General features: G+C 54.0%; 1 protein-coding gene across 1 annotated transcript; it reads left to right on the top strand.

Moving 5' to 3' along the window:
• SEZ6L2 (seizure related 6 homolog like 2) lies at nt 720–22,133 on the top strand. Its single transcript, XM_003354543.4, is given in 19 exon segments — nt 720–1,296; nt 2,242–2,373; nt 3,060–3,365; nt 3,711–3,850; nt 4,137–4,338; nt 8,849–9,013; nt 9,016–9,033; nt 9,912–10,080; nt 11,212–11,375; nt 13,251–13,451; nt 14,173–14,311; nt 15,420–15,616; nt 15,735–15,929; nt 19,121–19,312; nt 19,397–19,588; nt 20,093–20,131; nt 20,314–20,431; nt 20,558–20,654; nt 21,573–22,133. Coding segments are annotated over 19 exon segments (2,775 nt in total). The 5' UTR covers nt 720–1,217; the 3' UTR covers nt 21,603–22,133.

Raw genomic sequence — 22,159 nt, 5'->3', positions numbered from 1 at the left:
CGACCAGTCGGCCTGTGATTCCACCTCCCCCTTCGCCTTCACAAAGCCAGCCCCGGGAGGGAGCCTGATAGATAATGAAGGCGGCTTCAGCCAATCGCCTACTGCGCCGGGCTCCAGGCGCGCTCAGGCGGGCCGAGAAGAGCTGTCCGCTCTTGTGGTGCTGAAAAGGGTGCTCCAGAGGCCCTGAGATGAGACCAGGAGGAAAAAAAAAAAAAAAAAATCAAAGTTGAAGCCACCAGGCGGCTGGCTGGGGTCGTGTTGTACGTTAGAAGAGGGGTCTTCCCTCCCCAGATCCCAGCCTGTCACCCCTTAGGTTTCTCACAAACGTAGGAACTTGCCATTCTTCTGGAGGAGGGGAAAACCCATTCCACATGAGCTTCTGTGAAAGCCACGTCCCATGGAGTGGGCCGGGGGCATACTGGGGGGCTGAGCAGGCGCGAACCCAGCTATGCTGTCCCTCGGTACCCTGTGAAGAGAAGACTCAGATTCCAAATGTGCTGGAATGGCTGGGGGAGGGGTATAATTACTGCTGGAACCAGAGTTTCCTTTCCCTCCCCTAGGGGCCGCGGGAGTGAGGATTACGACCCTGGCTCTAGTGGTCCCTCCTTCTTCCATCTGCACTTCCTCCCCCTCCTCCTCCCCCACCGCCCCCAAATAAATCCCAGGCCCCTCCCTTCGCCCGTCCCCAGGATCTGACGTGGGCACGACACCTTTCTCAGCTTCTCCCTCCCGCAGCTCCAGTGCCCAAGCCTCGGCTTTCCAGGTTCTGCAACCCCCTCCCCTCCCCGCCAAGCCTCACTTGAGCACAGTAGGGACCCTTCCTATACTCGACCCCACCCTAGGTCCCCGGAAGCTGTTTTGCCTTTCCCCACTCCCCCAGCTTAGAATCCAGCCAGCCCAGCGGACCCAAGCGCTCGATCAAGAGGACCCAGGCGACCCGGCTCCTTCGCCCTTCCCGGCCCCACCCCCTGCAGCCAGAGCCGCGCCCCCTCTCCTACAGACCCGAGAGCTGAGGACAGAGGAGACTGGGCAAAGAGGGGAGGGCTCCAAGCCCAGCCAGCTCTGCCCCTTCGTTCCAAGGGGCAGAGAAATTGTCTTCCTTGCTAACTGCTGGGGGGGGGGGGGAAATTAATAGGAAAGATAAAAGGAGACCGACGAAAGGTGACAGTTGGATTATTTAGGAGAGGCACGGAAGAGAGAAATCGGTGTGAGTCGCCATGGGGACTCCCAGGGCCCAGCATCCACCGCCTCCCCAGCTGCTGTTCCTATTTCTGCTGAGCTGTCCCTGGATTCAGGGTAAGGACATTGATGCATGGGGGTGGGCCCCGAGAAGGCCCCCAGCACGGTCCCCTACCTTCCTTTCTCTGAACATCCTGTGCCTTTTGAGCTCCTGGGGGAGGGGAGGGGCACAGCCATCGCGGAAGGGGCCAGCCGAGGCTTTCCTCTTGTGCCTGGAGCTCCTAACCTCCTATATTGAGGAGGTGGGAAAATGACTGACAGGAGTTTTTAGCCGAGTCTCAGGCATTCAATTCAGAAAAAGGGGCTGGGAAAGTTGGGGGGGGGTGTCTGCGGAGGCAGCAGAAGCAGGCAGGGTAGCTGGGTGGGAGATAGAGGTGTGGGAAAGATGCCAGGCACTGCACATACAAATGTTCTTGGATGTGTGGACAAAGACAGATGAACAGAGGCAATGCTCAGAGGCCAGATATTCAGTCCCCCACTCTGACCCCCCAGCAAGACTCCAGGGAAGGGGACAGAGACTGCAGAGAAGGAAAGGGAGGGAGGACTGGAGGGTGAGAGGAAGGAAGAAAGAGAGAGAGAGAGAAACCACACTGCAGGGACAGAAACCCAAAGAGAAAGCTGGGCACTGCGGAAGCAAGGGTTGGGAGGTGCTGCTAGACCCTCTGCGGAGCCCCAGGGTTGCGGGGAGAGCACCAGTGAGAGGAGAATGCGGGCAGCACCCTGCCTCTTCTCCACCCTGCTGACGTTAGCCAAGGTTCCTCAGAGCTGAGGTGCTCACCGAAGGCCCACTCAGCCTGGGGGAGAAGGGAGAGAGGAAGGTGTAGGAGTGTGATGGGCAGCTGGGAGCCCCTCCTCCAGTCTTGGCTCTCAGCCCAGCCTGGGACCCTCTGAGCTCCTGCAGGCCCAGCTGACTGAGGAGGGAGGAAGAGCTCTGGAAAAGATCTTTCTGGAGAAGGAAGGAGTGTGGGGCAGTGAAAGAGCTCACACAACTTCATCTCCTAGGTCTGCCCCTGAAGGAAGAGGAGGCACTGCTGGAGCCTGGAAGCGAGACCCCCACAGTAGCCTCTGAGGCCTTGGCGGAGCTGCTCCACGGGGCCCTGCTGAGGAGGGGTCCAGAGATGGGCTACCTGCCCGGTAAGGCCCCCAGAGTGACAGCAGTAACGTAGAAGCAGAGGGAGAAATGTTATCTCCGGGAGATGGGGAGCCAGGCCAGTGAAATTCAGAGGGAGACAGAGAGAGATGGTTTGAGAGAATCAAAACTGGGTATAGACAGTCAGAGAACCAGAGAATTTGAGATAGCATGATCAAGAGACAGAGCCAGAGAGAAAAAAACAGACCATCAGAAAGACGGATGGAAACTCAGAGAACCAGAATCAGAAATAGAGTAGAACGGAGACACAGAAAGAGAGAGAAATGCAGAGACAGTACATCTAGAATCACAGAAGCAGAGAGCCGTAAGAATACTAAACAGAGAGAGGAGTTCAGAGAGCGCATGAGAGAAAGACGAGGGAGAGAAAGGGGTAACCAGGAGAGGGAGCCAGATCTGCATGGGGAGACCAGGCTCCGTCAGAATGGAAAGGTCTGGCCGGAGACGCTGGGAGGGGAAGAGAAGCTGCAGGGCGGGGAGCGGGTTGGGCTGTGGAGCCTTGGGAGGAAGTGGGGCGTTAGGATGGGGAAGGGAGAGGGCGGGGGCTGCGCCTGGTGCGGGGGAGGTCTTTTGGGTTCAGTGGGGGAACTCCCAGGTGCCCTCGGCCCTGCTCCCCAGCCAAGGCCCACCAATTTGCTCCTCCTGTTCCCTGACTTCCGTTGCACTATCCCAGGATCTGATCCAGACCCCACACTAGCCACCCCTCCAGCCGGCCAGACTCTTGCCGCACCCTCGCTGCCACGGGCCACTGAGCCAGGCACAGGGCCTCTGACTACAGCCGTAACCCCTAAGGGGGGCAGGGGAGCAGGCCCCACCGCGCCGGAGCTGCTGACCCCGCCCCCAGGAACTACGGCCCCGCCCCTTCCCGGGCCCGCCTCCCCAGGCCCGCCCCTCGGGCCCGGGCCCGAGGGAGGAGAGGAGGAGACCACGACCACCATCATCACCACGACGACTGTCACCACCACGGTGACCAGCCCAGGTGAGACGACCGAAAGGGGATGTGGGAGAGGAGGGCGCGGATGGGGAGCAGCTGCTGGGAATGTGCGGAAGGAGGGGTCTAGACGGGAAAGGGGCTTCTGCCTAATAGTAATAAAGGGTAGCACTGAGGTCCTCTTACTGGGTACCAGCACCGTCCTGTCCTGTGTGTTTTATCTATTACGACAGTCGGGGAAGGGAGTTCTGGGCACAGGGGGAGAGTGAGCCGTGGAAGAAGATAGCGATGAGGGGTGTTGGGGAGAAGAGAGCCGAGGGCCCCCAGAGCCGCTTGGAGGGAAGGGCAAGAACGCAGAGATTCTCTAAACCTTAGCCACGTCCATCTCTTTAGTTCTGTGTAATAACAACATCTCCGAGGGCGAAGGGCATGTGGAGTCTCCAGATTTAGGGAGCCCAGCCAGCCGCACCTTGGGGCTCCTGGACTGCACGTACAGCATCCATGTCTACCCCGGCTACGGCATTGAGATCCAGGTAACTGAACTTGAGCCTGTGATTGGAAAACCTCCCTGCCCTTTCCTCCGGGCCTAGGGGTGTCCCCAGTTTGGCCTTAGAGCCAGAGAACTTGTTTTGTGACTCAGATGGGCCTGTTTTCTGAGGAGCTCGCAGACTCCCCTAGAGTTCTACAACTTGGCCGATGTCGCCATGGTGCTTGGGCTGCCACATACAGAGAAAAGGAAGGCCGGGGCAGGGGACCTAGGGGGTTGCCCAGCCAACCCTGGCTGACTTGCCCTGGCGGATCTGGGTCTGGCTTCTTTAGGTGCAGACGCTGAACCTGTCTCGGGAGGAGGAACTCCTGGTGCTGGCTGGTGGGGGGTCCCCAGGCCTAGCCCCCCGACTCCTGGCTAACTCCTCCATGCTGGGAGAAGGACAGGTCCTTCGGAGTCCTACGAACCGTCTGCTCCTGCACTTCCAGAGCCCACGGGTCCCAAGGGGCGGTGGCTTCAGGATCCACTATCAGGGTGAGGAGTTTGGGGCGCTGGCTGAAGGACAGGGGCCACACTGGGCTGGGCACAGGGGACATCTTCAGGAGCCTTCTAAGCACAGGGCAATGTCAGGGCCTTTTCTTCCTGATTAGGACCCTGGGGAGCAATATCTTCACCGGAGACTGGACACACTTATCTCACACACTCACAGACCTGTGTCTAAGTGTGTACACATCCCATTGAGAATCCATCCATTCACTCAACAAACGTTTGTAGAGTGCTTACTTCATACTGACCCTATGTTATCCTTGGGGAGAGGAATGAACAAGCCAGAAATACTCTGACTTCAAGGAACTCAGAAGCTAGGTAGGGAGATGGACAAGTAATCAGGATAATTATAACTCATGAGCTAAGGACCCCATCACTCTGACGGAGGAACCACGGCAGAGAGATCATCAAATGTCAAAGGGACCTAAATTTCTCCTAAGCGATACTAGGACATCTCCTTGGGGGAGGTGATGACTAAGCTGACAACTAAGATGACTTAGCTAGAAGGAGGGTGGGAGGGACAGAAGGAGGAAAGCAGATGAATAGACGGATGAAGAAAGACACTCCAAGACCCAAAGAGGAGAAAAAAAAATGTGACCCCCTTGAGGAGCTGGGATAATTCATCATGGAAGCTGGGATTGTCTTAGCTGTGTGACCTGGGGTGAGTTACTTAACATTTCTGTGCCTCATTGTCTCATCTGAAAAATGGAAATCCGACTTCTTCCCTCATGGTATTATTAGGAAGATCAAATGAATCAATACGCATCAAGGGCTTAAAATAGTGTCTGGTGCGGAGTGAGGGCTGAAAAGTGTCAGTCATTGCTATTACAATACAAGCACAAAAAATTGGGGGGTATTAGGCTAAGAGACTAGACTGGGAGGTCGGTTGGATTTGGATCGCAAAGCTTCCGTGAGGAGTTCTCAGGCGACTTTGTCCTGCAGGGAGGAGGGGACATTTTTGAAATGTTTTAAGCAAGAGAGTGACAGCCTCAGATTTGTGACCTAAAAAGAGCCTTCTGACTTCTGAGGGCAGGAAAGGGGGGACGTATCTGCGCATGCTTGCATTCACAAGCAGCCACCCACAGACAGCCTACACACACGTGTACATCCATATTTTGCCTGTGTGTGTGGAAACCTTCCCACAATGCAAGGGTATGTTCTAGCAGACAAGTGTGCATGAGGCAAGAGGCCTGGCCCACAGTCCCACTGCAGACACAGCTGTCATCTCCAAGTTCCCTCCCTTTGCTCAGAAACAGAGAGGGGGTAGTTCCCATTGTGGCTCAGCGGATTACAAACCCAACTAGTATCCATGAGGAGGCGGGTTTGATCCCTGACCTCGCTCAGTGGGTTAAGGATCCAGCGTTGCCTTGATCTGTGGTGTAGGTCGCAGACGCAGCTTGGATCTGGCATTGCTCTGATTGGACCCCTAGCCTGGGAACTTCCATATGCCGCAGGAGTGGTCCTAAAAAGCAAAAAAAAAAAGAAAGAAAGAAAGAATCTGAGAGGGGACTGTGTGTTGGGCCGATGTTCCCTTTACTTTACTCATAGCCTTGTTGCCCCCCTTTGAGCTCTGCTGACCCCAGATCCCTTGTGACTTTATTCAGGACACAGACAACCCTGATCCCTTCTTCACACCCTCTCCAGCCTTTCCTGAGGCCTCTGCTATGGACTCGACCCCAGGAGGTCAGGTGTGCGAGGTGGAGGCACCCAGCAGCAGGCCTACTCGTGCAGAGACCTGTGAGCTGAGGCCAGGTGGTGGTCAGGGCCTGGATGTTGGGGAGCAAGGGCATGGCCTTGAGGGCCCTGAGCTGAGGGCTGGACTTCAAATACGACAAAATGGTTCCCTGCTGCTTCCTTTAAACAGCCGCTTCCCTTGAGCATTGAAAATAGGACTCTTTAGGCTAAGTGGAACATTTGGGAAACAGGGCTGTTGCATAAATTAGCCTTCATTACCTGCCTTGGTGTTCCCTGCTCTGTGGATTCTCCAGGCAGGCACCTTTGGGACCGGGGTCCTGTTTAACCTCTTCCTTTTGTTGTTGTTGTTGTTGTTGCTTTTTAGGGCCTCACCCCTGGCATATGGAAGTTCCCAGGCTAGGGGTTCCACTGGAGCTACAGCTACCGGCCTACACCACAGCCACAGCAATGCCAGAACCAAGTTTGCAACCTACACTGCAGCTCATGGCAATACCGGATCCTTAACCCACTGAGCAAGGTCGGAGATCAAACCTTCATCCTCAGGGATGCTACTCACGTTCATTAACCACTGAGCCGCGATGGGAACTCCTCCCAGTCATTTATTAATTGAGGCTGAGGGGCAGGTGATTAACATTTTTGGAGTACTTTCTCTGTTCCAGGTGCTCTGTATGTTTCTTTTCTTTAAGGCCTATCCTCAATGATGGGAATTTTTTTTTGGCATTTACAGGTGAAAGGCCCTAGAGGTGAAGTCACCTGCTCAAGGTCATGTAGCTAATAAAACAAGATGCTAGAACGGGATCTTAGCTCTGCTTGTCTCCAGATCCAGTGCTCCTGGCACTGTTCCACACTGCCTCTTGGTGGCCTCAATTGGTCAGTGAGGCTGGGCATTTAGGAGACAAAATTAAAAAGGCTTGGTTCAATCTCACAAGGGCAATAGACCGGCGTTAATGTGATGATAAATGTTATGCATACAGATTGTGTGTAGGCAGAAAAAAAAACTAACTCTGTTGGATAGGGGAAAGACAGGAAGGCTTCTTGGAGGAGGTGGTACTTAGGTTACTCCTTGAAAGATGAGAAAAAGCAAGAAGCCTTGTAGGCAGGAGAAACTGTGTGAAAAGATACAGAAGTGGGACCATGGAAAGGAGTCACAAAACTATATCATGTAGGATATAGGGTCAAGAGCGCTGAGAACTGAAGCTGAAGGGGCTGGGCTGGACCCAGCTGTGGAAGGGGCCATCTAAAGCATTCGGACTTGGTTCTGTTGGTCATGGGAGTCATCACCGAGGCTAATGTTTATCCCAATCACTCTCTTTATGTCTATCTTCGTAGACCGTGAACTCCCGAAGGCGAGTCTCAGTCTCTTTCACCTCTGACTTCAGGCCCCAGCCAAGGAAATACTTGTTGAACTTTGAAATAGGGAGAGACCAAGTCTCTTAAGAATCACTCAGAACTGGAGAGTCAGAAAAAGCAAAGGTCCAGGCAAGCTGGACCCTCCCAAGCCCTCTGCTAACCAGAGCCTGCCCCTCCAAGACCCAGGTTTGATGCACTTCCTCCAGGAAGCCCTCCTGGGTGAGCTCTGCCCAGTCTTTTTTTTTTTTTTTTTTTTTTTTTTTTTGCTTTTTAAGGCTGCACCCATGGCCTCTGGAGGTTCCCAGGCTAGGGGCTGAATTGGAGCTGTACCCACTGGCCTACACCACAGCAATGCCAGATCCGAGCTGTATCTGCGACCTACATTACAGCTCACAGCAACGCTGGATCCTTAACCCACTGAGCAAGGGCAGGGATCCAACCTGCATCCTCATGGATACTAGTCAGATCTGTTTCTGCTGAGCCATGATGGGAATTCCTGCCCCGTCTTAAACAGACACACAGAGCTCTGTCAAGGATAAAGTTCAGAGTCTATCACTTGTTACCATGTCACTTTCTATTTATTTGTTTTATCTCATGATTCCACAAGAATCTCAGGGGGCTTTCAAAAAAGAATGCAAGCAATAAAATTAGATAGAATAAGAAAAAAATTGGTGCCAAGTAGTGCTTATTAAATCTGAAAAAAAATAGAGCGTGGATGGACATTGTTGGCAGGGATAAGGCCCAGTCTGGTTCTGAGCTTCCTAGCAGCCAGAACTTATACACAGTGAAAGAATGAAGAAAAACCAGTTCCTTAAGGAAAGCAAAGCTTTCCCTAGCAGTTCACTGTCCCTGGGGAATTGATTCATTTAAGGAACACTGAGTGTTAAGGTCTTTAATGACAACAGAGTCAAAGTTCCTAAAGGAGCTTCATGTGGCTCTTCTGGGTGAAAGCAAAAGGCATAATATACCACAGTGCGCCTCCGTGGAAGAAAGCCTGTCTGTGGAGGGGAGAAAAGGAGCCTTGATTTCCCCACCTGGAAAATGGGTCGCAGCCTTTCTCCCACCACCTCCAAAGCATTCTGGGAACTGACTTTGGAAGGTGAACAAACACAGCAAATACTGTTAGAGCCAGATGGGGTTCAGAACGGTCAACTGATTTGCCTGAGGTCACACAGCAAATGAGTGCGAGGATCCAGAACTTCCTTGAGTTCTCCAGTATCTCATCTGTAATATGGGGGCCAAGGTAGGTAGATTACAAGATTAGAGGCGATAGGGATGATGAAATTATACGTCTTCATAAGACAGGGTGTGTCCATGTCAGGACTCTCATATAGAGCCAGTTTGTGCCCTGGGGTGGTTGCGGGGACCTGGAGAGAGGGGAGGAAGAGCTAGGGGACCAGGGAGAGAGGGTGGCGTGGGAAAGTGAGTCCTCCTTCTGCTCTGCCTGATCCAGCCTACCTCTTGAGCTGTGGCTTCCCTCCCCGGCCAGCCCATGGGGATGTGAGCGTGACAGACCTTCACCCTGGAGGCACTGCCACCTTCCACTGTGATTCGGGCTACCAGCTGCAGGGTGAGGAGACCCTTATCTGCCTCAATGGCACCCGGCCAGCCTGGAGCAGTGAACCCCCAGCTGCATGGGTGAGTCTCCTGTCTTGGGAACCCCACTGGGAGGGTCCTATCTTGAGGGTCGCTTTCTTTGGGGAGCACCCATCTTAAAGGGGTGTCTACCCTGCAAGGTCCCTATCCTGGAGTCTCCATCTGGAGTTCTTGACCTTGGGGGTCTTAGCCTTGGAGTAGCCACCCTTGGTTGGGGGGGCTCCATCTGGGGAAATCCCACCTGGAAGTTTCCCACTTTGGAGCAGGGGGGTCACCTTCTGGAGGTCCCCCCCCCTTTTTTTTTTTTTTCTTTTCTGGCCGCCTCGCAACATATGGAGTTCCCAGGTCAGGGATCAGATCCGAGCTATAGTTGCAACCTAAGCTGCAGCTGCAGCAGCAGCAATGCCAGATCGTTAACCCACTGTGCTGAGCCAGGGATCAAACCTGTGTCCCAGTGCTCCTGAGACGCCACTGATCCCATTGCACCACAGTGGAAACTCCCAGAGGCCCCTTCTTTTGGAGACTCCCCATCCTAGAGGAAACCATTCTTGGAGTCCATATCTGGAAGGTCTCCGTCCTGGAGAGTCTTCATCCTGGGATCTCATCTTGAGGCTTTTCAATCCAAAAGCTTTAGTTCTGGAGAATCCTCCATAACTTCTCATCCCAAGGTGGCCATATCTGGAGCGTCTTCATTTTGGCAGAATCTCCATTCTGGAGGGTGTCCATCCTGGAATCTTCTATTCCAGGGCTGCTGTAGTGTACCCAGGCCCCCTGGGTAGTGGCCTGGAAGAGGCCCTGGGGTGAGCCTGGAGGGCAGAGGTCATCCTAAGGCCGGGTCCTAGGCAAAGGTGTGGGGGAAATAGCTCTGAAAATGGGAGAAGAACAAGTGACCTTAACCTGCCCCTGCTTCCCGCCCACAGCTTCCTGCGGTGGCACCATCCACAACGCTACACTTGGCCGCATCGTGTCTCCGGAGCCTGGGGGAGCTGCAGGCCCCAACCTCACCTGCCGTTGGGTCATTGAAGCAGCAGAGGGACGCCGGCTACACCTGCACTTCGAAAGGGTCTCGCTGGATGAGGACAATGACCGGTGAGGGTCTGGGTCCTGGGTCAGAGGTCCTCACCTCAGGGAAATAAGGGGGCTGCAGTGGGGAGTCAGGCAGACCTGGGGAGGATCTCAGCTGGGGGTCTGTGTCAAATGCAGGTTAGGAGTTCCCATTGTGGCTCAGCAGTAACAAATCCAGCTAGTATCCATGAGGATGCAGGTTCCATCCCTGGCCTCCTTCAGGGGGTTAAGGATCTGGCGTTGCTGTGGCCGTGGTATAGTTCACAGCTGCAGCTCCAGTTCAACCCCTAGCCTGGGAACTCCCATATGCCTTGAGTGCAGTCCTAAAAAGCAAAAAAAAAAAACAAAAACAAAAACAAGAAAAAAAACCCCACACAAGATATATGTAAAGAGCTTAGAATGATGCCTAGCACATGGTAAGCACTATAAATGTATTTGCCGTCATCATCATTATTCTCTTTCTTTAACTAACAAACTAGTATCTCAGCTCTGCCACTGTTCCTATGTGATGCTGGATAGGTTACTTACTCTTTCTGCGCCTCAATTTTTTGATCTATAAAATGAGAGATTAAAAATATATATGAAAAAATAGTATCTGGGAGTTCTCCTGTGGTGCAGTGGGTTAAAGACCTGGTGTCACTGCAGCGGCTCAGGTTGCTGCTATGAAGCGGGTTGGATCCCTGGCCCAGGAACTTCCATGTGCTGCAGGCGCAGCCAAAAAAAGGTATCTAACTCAAGGGTTCTTATGAGAATTAAATGAGATAAAATGTGTAAAGGCATATGGTAACAGCTATGAAATTAAGTTAGTGAGTTCCCTTCATGACTCAGCAGTTAATGAACCCAACTAAGATCCATGAGGATGCAGGTTCAATCCCTGGCCTCGCTCACTGGGTTAAGGATCCACTGCCATGAGCTGTGGTGTAGGTTGCAGACGTGGCTCGGATCTAGCATTGCTGTGGTTGTGGCATAGGCCAGAAGCTGAGCTCCAATTCAACTCCTAGCATGGGAACTTCCATTTGCTGCAAATATGACCCTAAAAAGCAAAAAAAAAAAAAAAAAAAGGAAAAAGAAGGGAAACTAGGTTAGGAAAGCAGGCAAGCGGGGAGGCAGCTTCTGAGGGGAAGCTGAGCTCCTGGCCACCTCTGTCCATCCCAGGCTGATGGTGCGCTCAGGGGGCAGTCCCCTATCCCCAGTGATCTATGACTCGGACATGGACGATGTCCCAGAACGAGGTCTCATCAGTGATGCCCAGTCCCTCTATGTGGAGCTGCTTTCAGAGACACCTGCCAATCCCCTGCTGCTAAGCCTCCGATTTGAAGGTAACTGCCCTCCCCTCAGGGTGCCAACTCCTGCACCCTCCCCTCTTTCCGATGCCCAGGCACGGTCACAGGCACATACTTCACCTCTGCTCATCTCCGTGTTTGGATTCCTGAGAGCTGACTCATCTCCCCATCCCCAAACTATAAGGATCCCTTCATATGGACCCCTTCTAATTCCCTGCCTTTTCTGCTTAAACCTCATGTATGGCTGGGTCCAGGTACACAGCCAAGAAACCAGTTAATCTCTCAGTTCTTTCCTCTCTGTTGGCTTCACTCTCCAGCAGACTCTACAGGGTGTGCCCAGCAGTTCCACATTTACATACCACCAACTTTAGTAACTCTAGTTATGACTGGCAGATCTATATCATGTGGCCGTACCTAGTTGGCCCCAACTGAATCTCATGGACGGGAAGTGGGCAAGGGGTGTGTCCCAAAACAAAAACAGGAGTTCTGTTAATAGACCAAGGGTGACCGGATGCTGGACAGCTAGAAACAAGGAAGACAGTGATCGTGGGAGGAGAAGTTAGAACGGGAACTAACAAAATTAAAAAGAAAATGTAAAGAGAAAGATTGGGAATGAGCATCTCAGGTGAAAGGAACGGTGTAAGCAACAGTAAAGAGGTAGAGAAAAGCCTGATATGGAGTTCCCGTCGTGGCACAGCAGAAACAAATCCAACTAGGAACCATGAGGTTGCAGATTCAATCCCTGGCCTCCGTCATTTGGTTAAGGATCTGGCATTGCTGTGAGCTGTGGTAGGTCGCAGACATGGCTTGGATCTGATGTTGCTGTGACTGTGGTGTAGGGTGGCAGCTGTAGCTCCAATTGGACTCCTAGCCTGGGAACATCCATCTGCCACAGGTGTGACCCTAAGATGCAAAAAAAATAAAAAATAAAAAATAAAAACAAAAGCCTGATATGTTTAGGAAACAGAGTTTCTCTGTGACTGCAACAGAGGATTTGTGCAAACAGTAACAGGAAAGAGACAAAGAAAGTGAAATGGTCAGTGATGGGAAAGGCTAGTTTCTGGTATGAATCAAGGGAGAAAGGAAATTGGCACTTGGCCCTGATGGATGCATAGGATTTGGACATGACACATCAGGTTAAAGTAACAGTGAAATAGAACAGTGGATCTGAAAAATAAATTACATGTTAGATTTTGAGAGTACAAAAAGAATTTCTCAGTTCAAGGCTTGCCTCCATCTCTGTGGCCACTGCTGCTCCAGAGGCTTCAGACTCTTCTATACCCGAGTCTTATCTCACAGATAGTTTTGCAGTTAAGATATGATCAGGCAGGCAAAAACTAAAACGCTCTACAAGTGATCATTTTTGTTCCCTTAGTCCAAATTCAAAACTGAGTAGCTTTTGTATTAGCTTCACTTTTGGATTCTAGTCACCCTATGGCTAGTCAGAGATGAGCAGGGTCCAGCCATTATTTTTGAGGCATGAACACACCTACATGAGTCAGGTCACCAAAGGCACCCTTTCCCCTCAGCCCTTTGTCGTTTCCAGAGCTGAGTGTCTTTGGCTGCGAATCAAGCAATCTGGGCTTCAGATCTGGTTCTGCCCCTGCCCTCCCGTGTGACATGGGGCAAGTGGCCTTTTCCTCGGCAGACCTCAATGTCCTCATCTGTAGAGTAGTGGCTGGGATTTGCCCAGCCTGGGGGTTCCTGTCCAGCAGCTGGGGAGGTAACATATATATGTGAATGAGGAGTCTTGGGGTTTGCGGGAAACTAGAAAGATAAGCCCAAGGGCATTCAATTTCAAATAGCCCACCGGGGTGGACAAACCACACTTGAATTCAGCCCCTGTTCGCCAGTCTGAGATCCTCTCCGTTCTGTCCTAATGCCTAATTCTTGTGACTGACTCCTCTCTAGCTTTTGAGGAAGATCGCTGCTTCGCCCCCTTCCTGGCACATGGCAATGTCACCACCACGGACCCTGAGTACCGCCCAGGGACACTGGCCACCTTCTCCTGCCTCCCAGGATATGCCCTAGAGCCCCCTGGCCCCCCCAGTGCCATCGAATGTGTGGATCCCACAGAACCCCACTGGAATGACACAGAGCCAGCCTGCAAGGGTGAGCCCTCCACCTCCCCAGGACATCGTTCAGGCCACAGAATACCCACCCCCTGAGCTGAGGATTCTAGGAAGGTGATTTGCATATGCAAACTGAGTTAACCCAGAGCTTGGGTCAATCCCTGTCCCTTTCAGATGCTCAGTTGTCTTAGCTAAGGAGTTGGTGTACGAATTACAGAATGCAGGTGTCCCAACCCAAAGGTCTTCAAGAGCTAGAACTGGACTTGGGCCAAGTCATGGACTGGGAGGTGATGTGTAGGCTGGCAAGTAGGTGGGGTTAACTAAGAGTGGGGCTGGGGATTGGACACAACAGGACTAGGCGTGGCAAGAATCGGGTGGGTCATAGGAGTTCCCATCATGGCACAGCGGAGACGACTAGGAACCATGAGGTTGCGGGTTCAATCCCTGGCCTTGCTCAGTGGGTTAACAATCCGGCATTGCCGTGAGCTGTGGTGTAGGTTGCAGATGCCGCTCAGATCTAGCATTGCTGTGGCTGTGGCGTAGGCCAGCAGCTGTAGCTTCTATTCGACCCCTAGCCTGGGAACTTCCATATGCTGCAAGTGTGGCCCTAAAAAGAAAAAAAAAAAAAGAATCAGGTAGGTCATAGATAATAGGAAACCCAGAAGGTGGTCTGGTGTACACAGTTGGGAGTGGTGAGGACTGTGGCGAAATGGAGACTGCATGCCCACCTGGGTCCTGAATCTGACAACTTTCTACCCCAGCCATGTGTGGAGGGGAGCTGTCAGAGCCGGCCGGCGTGGTCCTCTCTCCCGACTGGCCCCAGAGCTATAGCCCTGGCCAAGACTGTGTGTGGGGTCTGCACGTCCAGGAAGAGAAGCGCATCTTGCTCCAAGTTGAGATGTGAGTTTGGGTACTGCAGAGGATGCGGTGGGTGTGGCCTCAGCCAATGGTGGTATGACAACGCACTGGCTGGCCTGCGTTCTGAGCCTGGCTGGGCTGCAGTGGCTAACCAAGAACACATGGTCAGATGAAAGAATTGGCTAAGGATTCAGGATTGGGGTGTGGGACGTCAGATAGATCTAGGTACAAAGCACTTTTTGGTCAGGCAACTTTGGACAAGCAAATGGGGGAAAAGCAGCCTTCCTCAGGGGCTATTAAGAAAAAAGGGCTCTAGGAGTTCCCGTCATGGCGCAGTGGTTAACGAATCCGACTAGGAACCATGAGGTTGCAGGTTCGGTCCCTGGACTTGCTCAGTGGGTTAAGGATCTGGCGTTGCCGTGGCTGTGGTGTAGGTGGCAGACACAGCTTGGATCCCGCGTTGCTGTGGCTCTGGCGTAGGCCAGTGGCTGCAGCTCTGATTAGACCCCTAGCCTGGGAAACTCCATATGCCGCGGGTGAGGCCCAAGAAATGGCAAAAAGACAAAAAAGAAAAAAAGAAAAGAAAAGAAAGAAAAAAGAAAAAAGGGCTCTAGCCTGAAGGATGTTTCTGAGGCTGCCCCTGGAACAATTTCTGTGGACTCAGGCCCAGGCTGCTGCCGCATCCCAAGGTCGGCGTTTGGTGTGGGAAAATCCAGGGAGCTGATTTGCTATGAGGTGGTCATGTAATTGGGCAGAACCAGAGTGGGCGTGGCTCAAAGGCTGCTACTCCTGCGGGGCCTAGAGTTGGGCGGGGTGGTAAGGAGCGTGGTCTGTGATTGGTCAGAGCTGGATGAGCCTGGCTGTGCATCACCTGGGGATGGAGGAGGGACTGGAGAGTGGGAGGCACTAGCAACCGGCAAGGTTGGGGATTGGGAAGCAGGAACCTGGAGGAGCCACAACCAAAAGGAAGCGGGAGCGACTAGCGTAGGGGAAACCCATAACTGAGCCAAACTGAGGCCTCAGACAGGGGAATGTGAGAGAGGACGGGAGAGTAGGTAAGGTTCCTAATGAACTGAGTTAAGGATTGGGCAGAACCAGGTAGAAAGGGCCAATCGTAACCCAGACCCTCTATCTGGTCCCACTCCTTCAGCTTGAATGTGCGCGAAGGGGATATGCTGACGTTGTTCGACGGGGACGGTCCCAGTGCCCGAGTCCTGGCCCAACTGCGGGGACCTCAGCCTCGCCGCCGCCTCCTTTCCTCTGGGCCGGACCTCACGCTGCAGTTCCAGGCACCGCCCGGACCCCCAAACCCGGGCCTGGGCCAGGGTTTCGTGTTGCACTTCAAAGGTACCGAGGCCTAGGGAGTCGAGATGGGCAGGGGTCCCGCAGGCCAGAGAGGCCCCCGAGGTTGGAAGGCGCCCTGAGTCTCAGGACAGCCTCCAAATTCGCTGTCTCTCCGGTGCAGAGGTCCCGAGGAACGACACGTGCCCCGAGCTGCCGCCTCCGGAGTGGGGCTGGAGGACGGCTTCCCATGGGGACCTGATCCGGGGCACGGTGCTTACCTACCAGTGCGAGCCTGGCTACGAGCTGCTCGGCTCCGACATTCTCACCTGCCAGTGGGACCTGTCCTGGAGCGCTGCGCCGCCCGCCTGCCAAAAGAGTGAGCCCTGGCCCCGCCAGTCCCCTCTGCACCCCGCCTCTGTCCCTTCTTGCCCCCACCCCTCTCCTGTCTTGGCTCCATCCTGTCGCTCTGGCTCCTGCCCAGATCTTCCTCAGGCCCCTACCATTTGCCCAGTGAGTTCCACTCTTCTGCTTCTTGGTGCCCAGAACCTGTCCCCTCTCATCTTCCCCGGGACTGCATCCGTCTCTCTTGCACTGCTCTGGGCCCCGACCCTGGTTCCTCCGGGCCTGCCTCATCTTTTCACGGCCCCGCCCCCATCACCTCCTGGCCCCGCCTCTGCCCCGTCTGAGTTCCACCCCCTACTCACCCTCCTCCCACCCCACCCCTGCCTACCTCTTTTTCTGTTCTAGCCCTGCTCCAGGCTCCCAGTCCCCAGCCACTGACATTATAGAGAGTCACTTTGCTGGGGCCTAGGCTCCTCAGAGGACTTGGTTTATTTTAATGCTGTCATGAACCCAGGTCCAGGCTAGGTTGGGGCTGGGATTATGCAGAGGGGCTGGGGACCATCCCTATCCTGACAGAGCTCACAGTCTGGGAGAGACAGATACTTAAACAATTCAGGATATGAAAGTGGTCACCTCTGGGTGACTTCAGGCAAGGTACCTGACATCTCTGAGTCTTTGGCTTCTGAACCTTTGGCTTCTTCTAGGAACAGGGGGTTGTGAAAACCAAATGAAAAGCTCTTCATGTTGGGGGAGTTCCCATTGCAGCTCAGCAGGTTAAGAACCCAACTAGCATCTGTGAGGACGCGGGTTCGATTCCTGGCCTTGCTCAGTGAGTTAAGGATCTGGTGTTGCCGCCAGCTGCGAACGTAGGTTGCAGATGTGGCTCAGATCTGGAGTTGCTGTGGCTGTGGCGTAGGCTGGTGGCTACCACTCTCATTCGACCCCTTAAGTCTGGGAACTTGCATATGCTGTAGGTGCGGCCCTAAAAAGACAAAAAAAAGAAAAAAGTTTTTCATGTTAGTGGCAGGTTTGAGGAAACAGTAAGTAGTAGTTGCTATAAGTATGAAGAAGGGCTATGGCAGAGAGGTGGGTTAATTGTCCCAGGGATAGGGCAGGAGGTGACATTTAAAGGAGCTGGGAATGGGTATCCTTTTTTTCTTTTTTTTTTTTTTTTGTCTCTTCTAGGGCTGCTCCCATGGCATATGGAGTTTCCCAGGCTAGGCGTCTAATAGGAGCTGTAGCCACCAGCCTATGCCAGAGCCACAGCAACACGGGATCTGAGCCTCGCCTTCGACCTATACCACACCTCACGGCAACGCCAGATCTTTCACCCACTGAGCAAGGCCAGGGATCGAACCTGCAACCTCATGGTTCCTAGTCGGATTTGTTAACCACTGCGCCACGACGGGAACTCTGAAATGGGTATCTTTTAGAAGAGCAGAAAGGGGTGGTATCTCGTCACTTTCTCCAAATTTGGGGAAGCTTGTCACAAGGATATGGGATTGCAGGTCTTCCAACTGGCCCCTAGGAGCAGTGGTGGGACCAATGAGGATTAAGTTTCAGGAAGTCAGGTTTGGACTGAACACAAGGAAAACTTTGTAGTTGACACAGCTCCTGGTCCCTGGAAGGATTCACAGGATGTCCAATCTGGAACCCAGATAGGATGGGGCAGGGACAGGAAGGGGTGGAAGTGGGGTCCAGAGAGGATACGGCCTGGCCCAGCTGCCCAAGGCTCAGGAGGAAACCCCCCCCAAGGCTCTGCATGTGTCAGCCCAGCGCCCCATGGCTGTGACCCTGGACAGTTCCAGCTTTCCCACTCCCTGGCTGAGTGACCATGGGCCAGTCATTTGACTGAGCCCTGAGTGCCAAGGGAGATGACAATGACATTGACCTCTGGGTATCATCAGGGTATATGATACTGTATTTGTAAAACATTTAGCAGGGTGCCCAGCCCAGGTCTATATTCAAGAAATGGCTTCGATGGAGACCCTTCCACAGAACAGTTGTAAATAAATGCGTGCCAGGGCCAGGCAGGCAATGTAAGTGAGCAGAATGGGCTGGGAATGACAGGAACGAGGGGAGCGGGAGGGCTGGGCCGCTCGCTCTAAAGAGGGCAGCTGCTCTTCAGCCGATGATTTGCCATGTAGGGCTAACATCCTGGGATTTAGCTGGTATGCTCTGGTACGGTGGTTAAATATTTCAAATTTCATCCTAGGATAGGGGCCTGGGTTGCCCCCAAACACTGTTTTCTGGAAGAAGGTTGAAATAGAAAATATATTGAGCCAGTTCCCATTGTGGTGTAGCAGAAATGAATCTGACTAGTATCCATGAGGTTGCGGGTTTGATCCCTGGCCTTGCTCAATGGGTTAAGGATCCGGTGTTGCTGTGAGCTGTGGTGTAGGTGGCAGATGTGGCTTGGATCTGATGTTGCTGTGACTGTGGTATAGGCCGGCAGCTGTAGCTCCAATTTGACCCCTAGCCTGGAAAGTTCCATATGTTTCAGGTGTGGCCCTAAAAAGCAAAAAAAAAAAACAAAAACAAAAAAACAAAAAAAAGCATCAAATTAAAATTGTTTCCAACTCTTGCTCTCTTCATTCTGAGGAAGGAGGGAGAGGTGGAGGAGTTTGCTCAAAGGAGCTGGCTCACCGCTCAGGCCTCTCCCAGCCCTAAGTTTCTGGGAAATCTTTTTTTTAAATTTTTGTGGCTGTACTCACAGCATATGAAGTTCTCAGGCCTGGGATTGAATCTGTGCTGCAGAGTGACCTACACTGAAACTGTGGTAACTTGGGGTCCTTTAACCCCTGTGCCTGGGCGAGATCAAACCCATGCCTCCACAGTGACCTAAGCCACTGCAGTAGGATTCTTTTGTTGTGGTTATTTGTTTGTTTGTTTATTTTGCTTTTTAGGGCCGCATCAGAGGCATTTGGAAGTTTCCTGGCTAGGGGTCGATTCAGAGCTGCAACGGCCGGCCTATACCACCGCCACAGCAATGCCAGATCTGAGCCACGTCTGCGACCTATACCACAGCTCATGGCGATGCCAGATCCTTAACCCACTGAGTGAGGCCAGGGATCGAACCTATGTCCTCAGGGATACTAGTCAGGCTCATTACCACTGAGCCATAATGGGAACTTCCTGCTGTCGGATCCTTAACCCACTGCGCCAGTGGGAGCTCCTGAGAGATCTTTTAAGGCCCATTTCCTGACTTTGCCCTCCTGCCAACAGTCATGACTTGTGCTGACCCTGGGGAGATCACCAACGGACACCGTACCACCTCGGATGCTGGCTTCCCTGTTGGCTCTCACGTCCAGTACCGCTGTCTGCCCGGGTACAGCCTGGAGGGGGCGGCCGTACTCACCTGCTACAGCCGGGACACGGGCACGCCCAAGTGGAGCGACCGGGTCCCCAAGTGCGCCTGTGAGTCTGGGGACACCCTGGGATGGATGGCTGGGTGGCCTGCTCAGCAGGGCAGCTGGTCCATGCCCCATCTCTTCCCTGCAGTGAAGTACGAGCCGTGCCTGAACCCTGGGGTCCCAGAGAATGGCTATCAGACATTGTACAAGCATCACTACCAGGCGGGCGAGTCTCTGCGCTTCTTCTGCTATGAGGGCTTTGAGCTCATTGGCGAGGTCACCATCACCTGTGTGCCCGGCCACCCCTCACAGTGGACCAGCCAGCCCCCACTCTGCAAAGGTGCCTGGGCAGGCCGGGCAGGAGGGGGGTATAGCCGTGTCCGGGCCGTGACAGGGCTGGGAAAGTCAGGTAGCAAATTCGAGACCCCGCCGAGCTCCCCATTCACCTCCTGTGGGCTCTCATCCTCAGAGGTACATCCAAAAGCCCTGGGGGAGTTCAGGGTCCTGGACTTGCCTGAAGGAAAGGCGTAGAGGGGGCTTTGGTTTGGCCGTCCCCTGCCCTCTGAATAGGTCTCAGTTTCCCTGCTCTGGACAAGCTCCGCAGGCCTGGTGGGTTTAGAACACCCAGGAGCCCTGAACTTGTAGGGGTCTGGAGAAGGAGGCCCAAGGCCCTGCTCTGACTATTCCTCCCCCACCCCCGCCAAGGCAAGGGTCAGGCTGAGGTTGAGCAGAGGGCAGAGAATCCAAGGCTGTCCCGCCCAGCCCCACTGGGCTCCCGGCCCTCTACCCAGCCTCCTTCCCTCCCTGGCTCAGACCCCGTCCCCTCCCCCTCCTCTCCCTGCAGTGGCCTATGAGGAGCTCCTGGACAACCGAAAACTGGAAGGTCAGTGAGGGCACAGGCGGAGACCCAGGCCTGGCCAAGTTGGGAGGGCAAGGCCGAGGCCGGGGGCAGGAGGCCAGGCCCCCGGCGGGGTGAGGCCCAGGGTTCAGGGCCCAGGGCAGGAGGCTGGGAGAGCCCAGTGCTGGGCCCAGCCCTCGCTCACTGGCCTCTCCTCCTCCCTCCAGTGACCCAGACCACCGACCCGTCGCGGCAGCTGGAAGGGGGCAACCTCGCCTTGGCCATTCTGCTGCCCCTGGGCTTGGTCATCGTCCTGGGCAGTGGCGTTTACATTTACTACACCAAGTAAGTACCCAACTCGGGGAGCTGCTGGCCAGGGCAGACATCCTGCCGGCCTGGCACAGAAGCCTGGGTGAGGGGGGGTTGGGGGCTCACCTCTCGATAAGCCCCTCGATCTCCTCCCTTTCCCAGGCTACAGGGAAAATCCCTCTTCGGCTTCTCCGGTTCCCATTCCTACAGCCCTATCACGGTGGAGTCAGACTTCAGCAATCCGCTGTATGAAGCTGGGGTGAGCCCTTCCCCGACCCCTGCGGTGCCACATGCCCCCCACCCCACCCCCGCCCTGGGACCCCATAACCTTCTCTCAAGATCTCTGTAGTATCTGTCTTGGGAACTGCAAACTCACCTGCCTACAGTAGCCACATCAAGGGACAAAGCAAGGCAGGCAGGAGTGGTGAGGACTGCGGCTCATTGGAAAACCCGTACCCCATCCAGACCACGGCAGAAACCGGGCCCAACTGCCAACTCTTCCAATTATTCAAGACAATCCAGAACTTTAGATTTTTTTATGTGGTTTTAAGAGACTCTAGGAGTTCCTGTTGTGGCTCAGCAGGTTATGAACCCAACTAGTATCCATGAAGATGCGGCTTGGATCCCTGGCCTTGCCCTGTGGGTTAAGGAGCCAGCTTGCCGTGAGCTTTGGTGCATGTAGGTCACAGACACGGCTCACATCCCAGGTTGCTGCGACTGTGGCGTAGGCTGGCCTCTACGGCTCTGATTTGACCCCTAGCCTGGGAACTTCCACATGCTACAGGTGCGGCTCTAAACCCCACTGTAGCACAACAGGATGGGCCGCGTCTTGAGAGCATTGAGACGAAGGTTCAATCCCTGGCCTGGCACAGTTGTCCAAAGACCTGGCGTTGCCGCAGCTGTGGCTTAGGTCGCAAGTACAGCTTGAATCTGATCCCTGGCCTGGGAACTCCATATGCTTCAGGGCAGCCAAAAAAAAGGAAAAAAAAAAAAAAGAGAGAGAGAGAGATACTATAGCATGAACCAAACCATCCATTGGCAGGATTCAGCCCCATTCCCACCCCATGGCCCCCAAACTCATGGGGTCCCTCCCTTTCCTTGCAGATGCCTCGCCCACTCTTGCTGCCTCCTCCACCCCCATCCCATGCAGCACCTGACCCCCTCTCTCTGTCTCTAGGATACACGGGAGTATGAAGTTTCCATCTGAACCCCAAGACTAAGGCTGCAGGACCCAGGACGCCCCTCCTCTCCTCATTCTGAGCAGGGAGGAGTAGGACCTGGTCTCTGGCTCCCTTCCTCCCTGCTGTGTAAATAGTCTCCTGGTCCCACAGGGGGGCTTTGATGGCCCTGGGGACCCTACCATAAATAAACCAGCAACCTGTGCCCAAAGCCTCCTCTTCTCAGTTGCCAAACAAGGGGCCTGCCCGCCCCCCCAACCTGCTTTTGGACCCTGGGAGGGGAACTCAGCCCCCGCTGTAACTGCTGGGCCCCTCCAGCCCAGGGCTTTCTCTAAGGACTGCTCCAGAGCTTGGCTGTTCCCTGGGCCAGCAAGGCTCTGCCCTGCCCGGATGCTCTGCCCAGGGCCTAACCTCTGACCCTTGGAGGGTCAGAAGAAGAGGGATGAATGGGAGAGCTGGGACAAGGCCCCTGCCCCCTTCCTGCCTTCTCCTCGACCCGCAATCTCCCCATCTTTGCTTCTGGATTTTTGTTTTTGAGCAATAAACAGAAAATCACCATTTGTAACTGGGCTGGTGGGGTGCGGGA

Source organism: Sus scrofa, chromosome 3 (genome assembly GCF_000003025.6).
Source record: "Sus scrofa isolate TJ Tabasco breed Duroc chromosome 3, Sscrofa11.1, whole genome shotgun sequence".
NCBI lineage: Eukaryota > Metazoa > Chordata > Mammalia > Artiodactyla > Suidae > Sus > Sus scrofa.
This window is presented reverse-complemented; position numbering and strand designations above follow the sequence as displayed.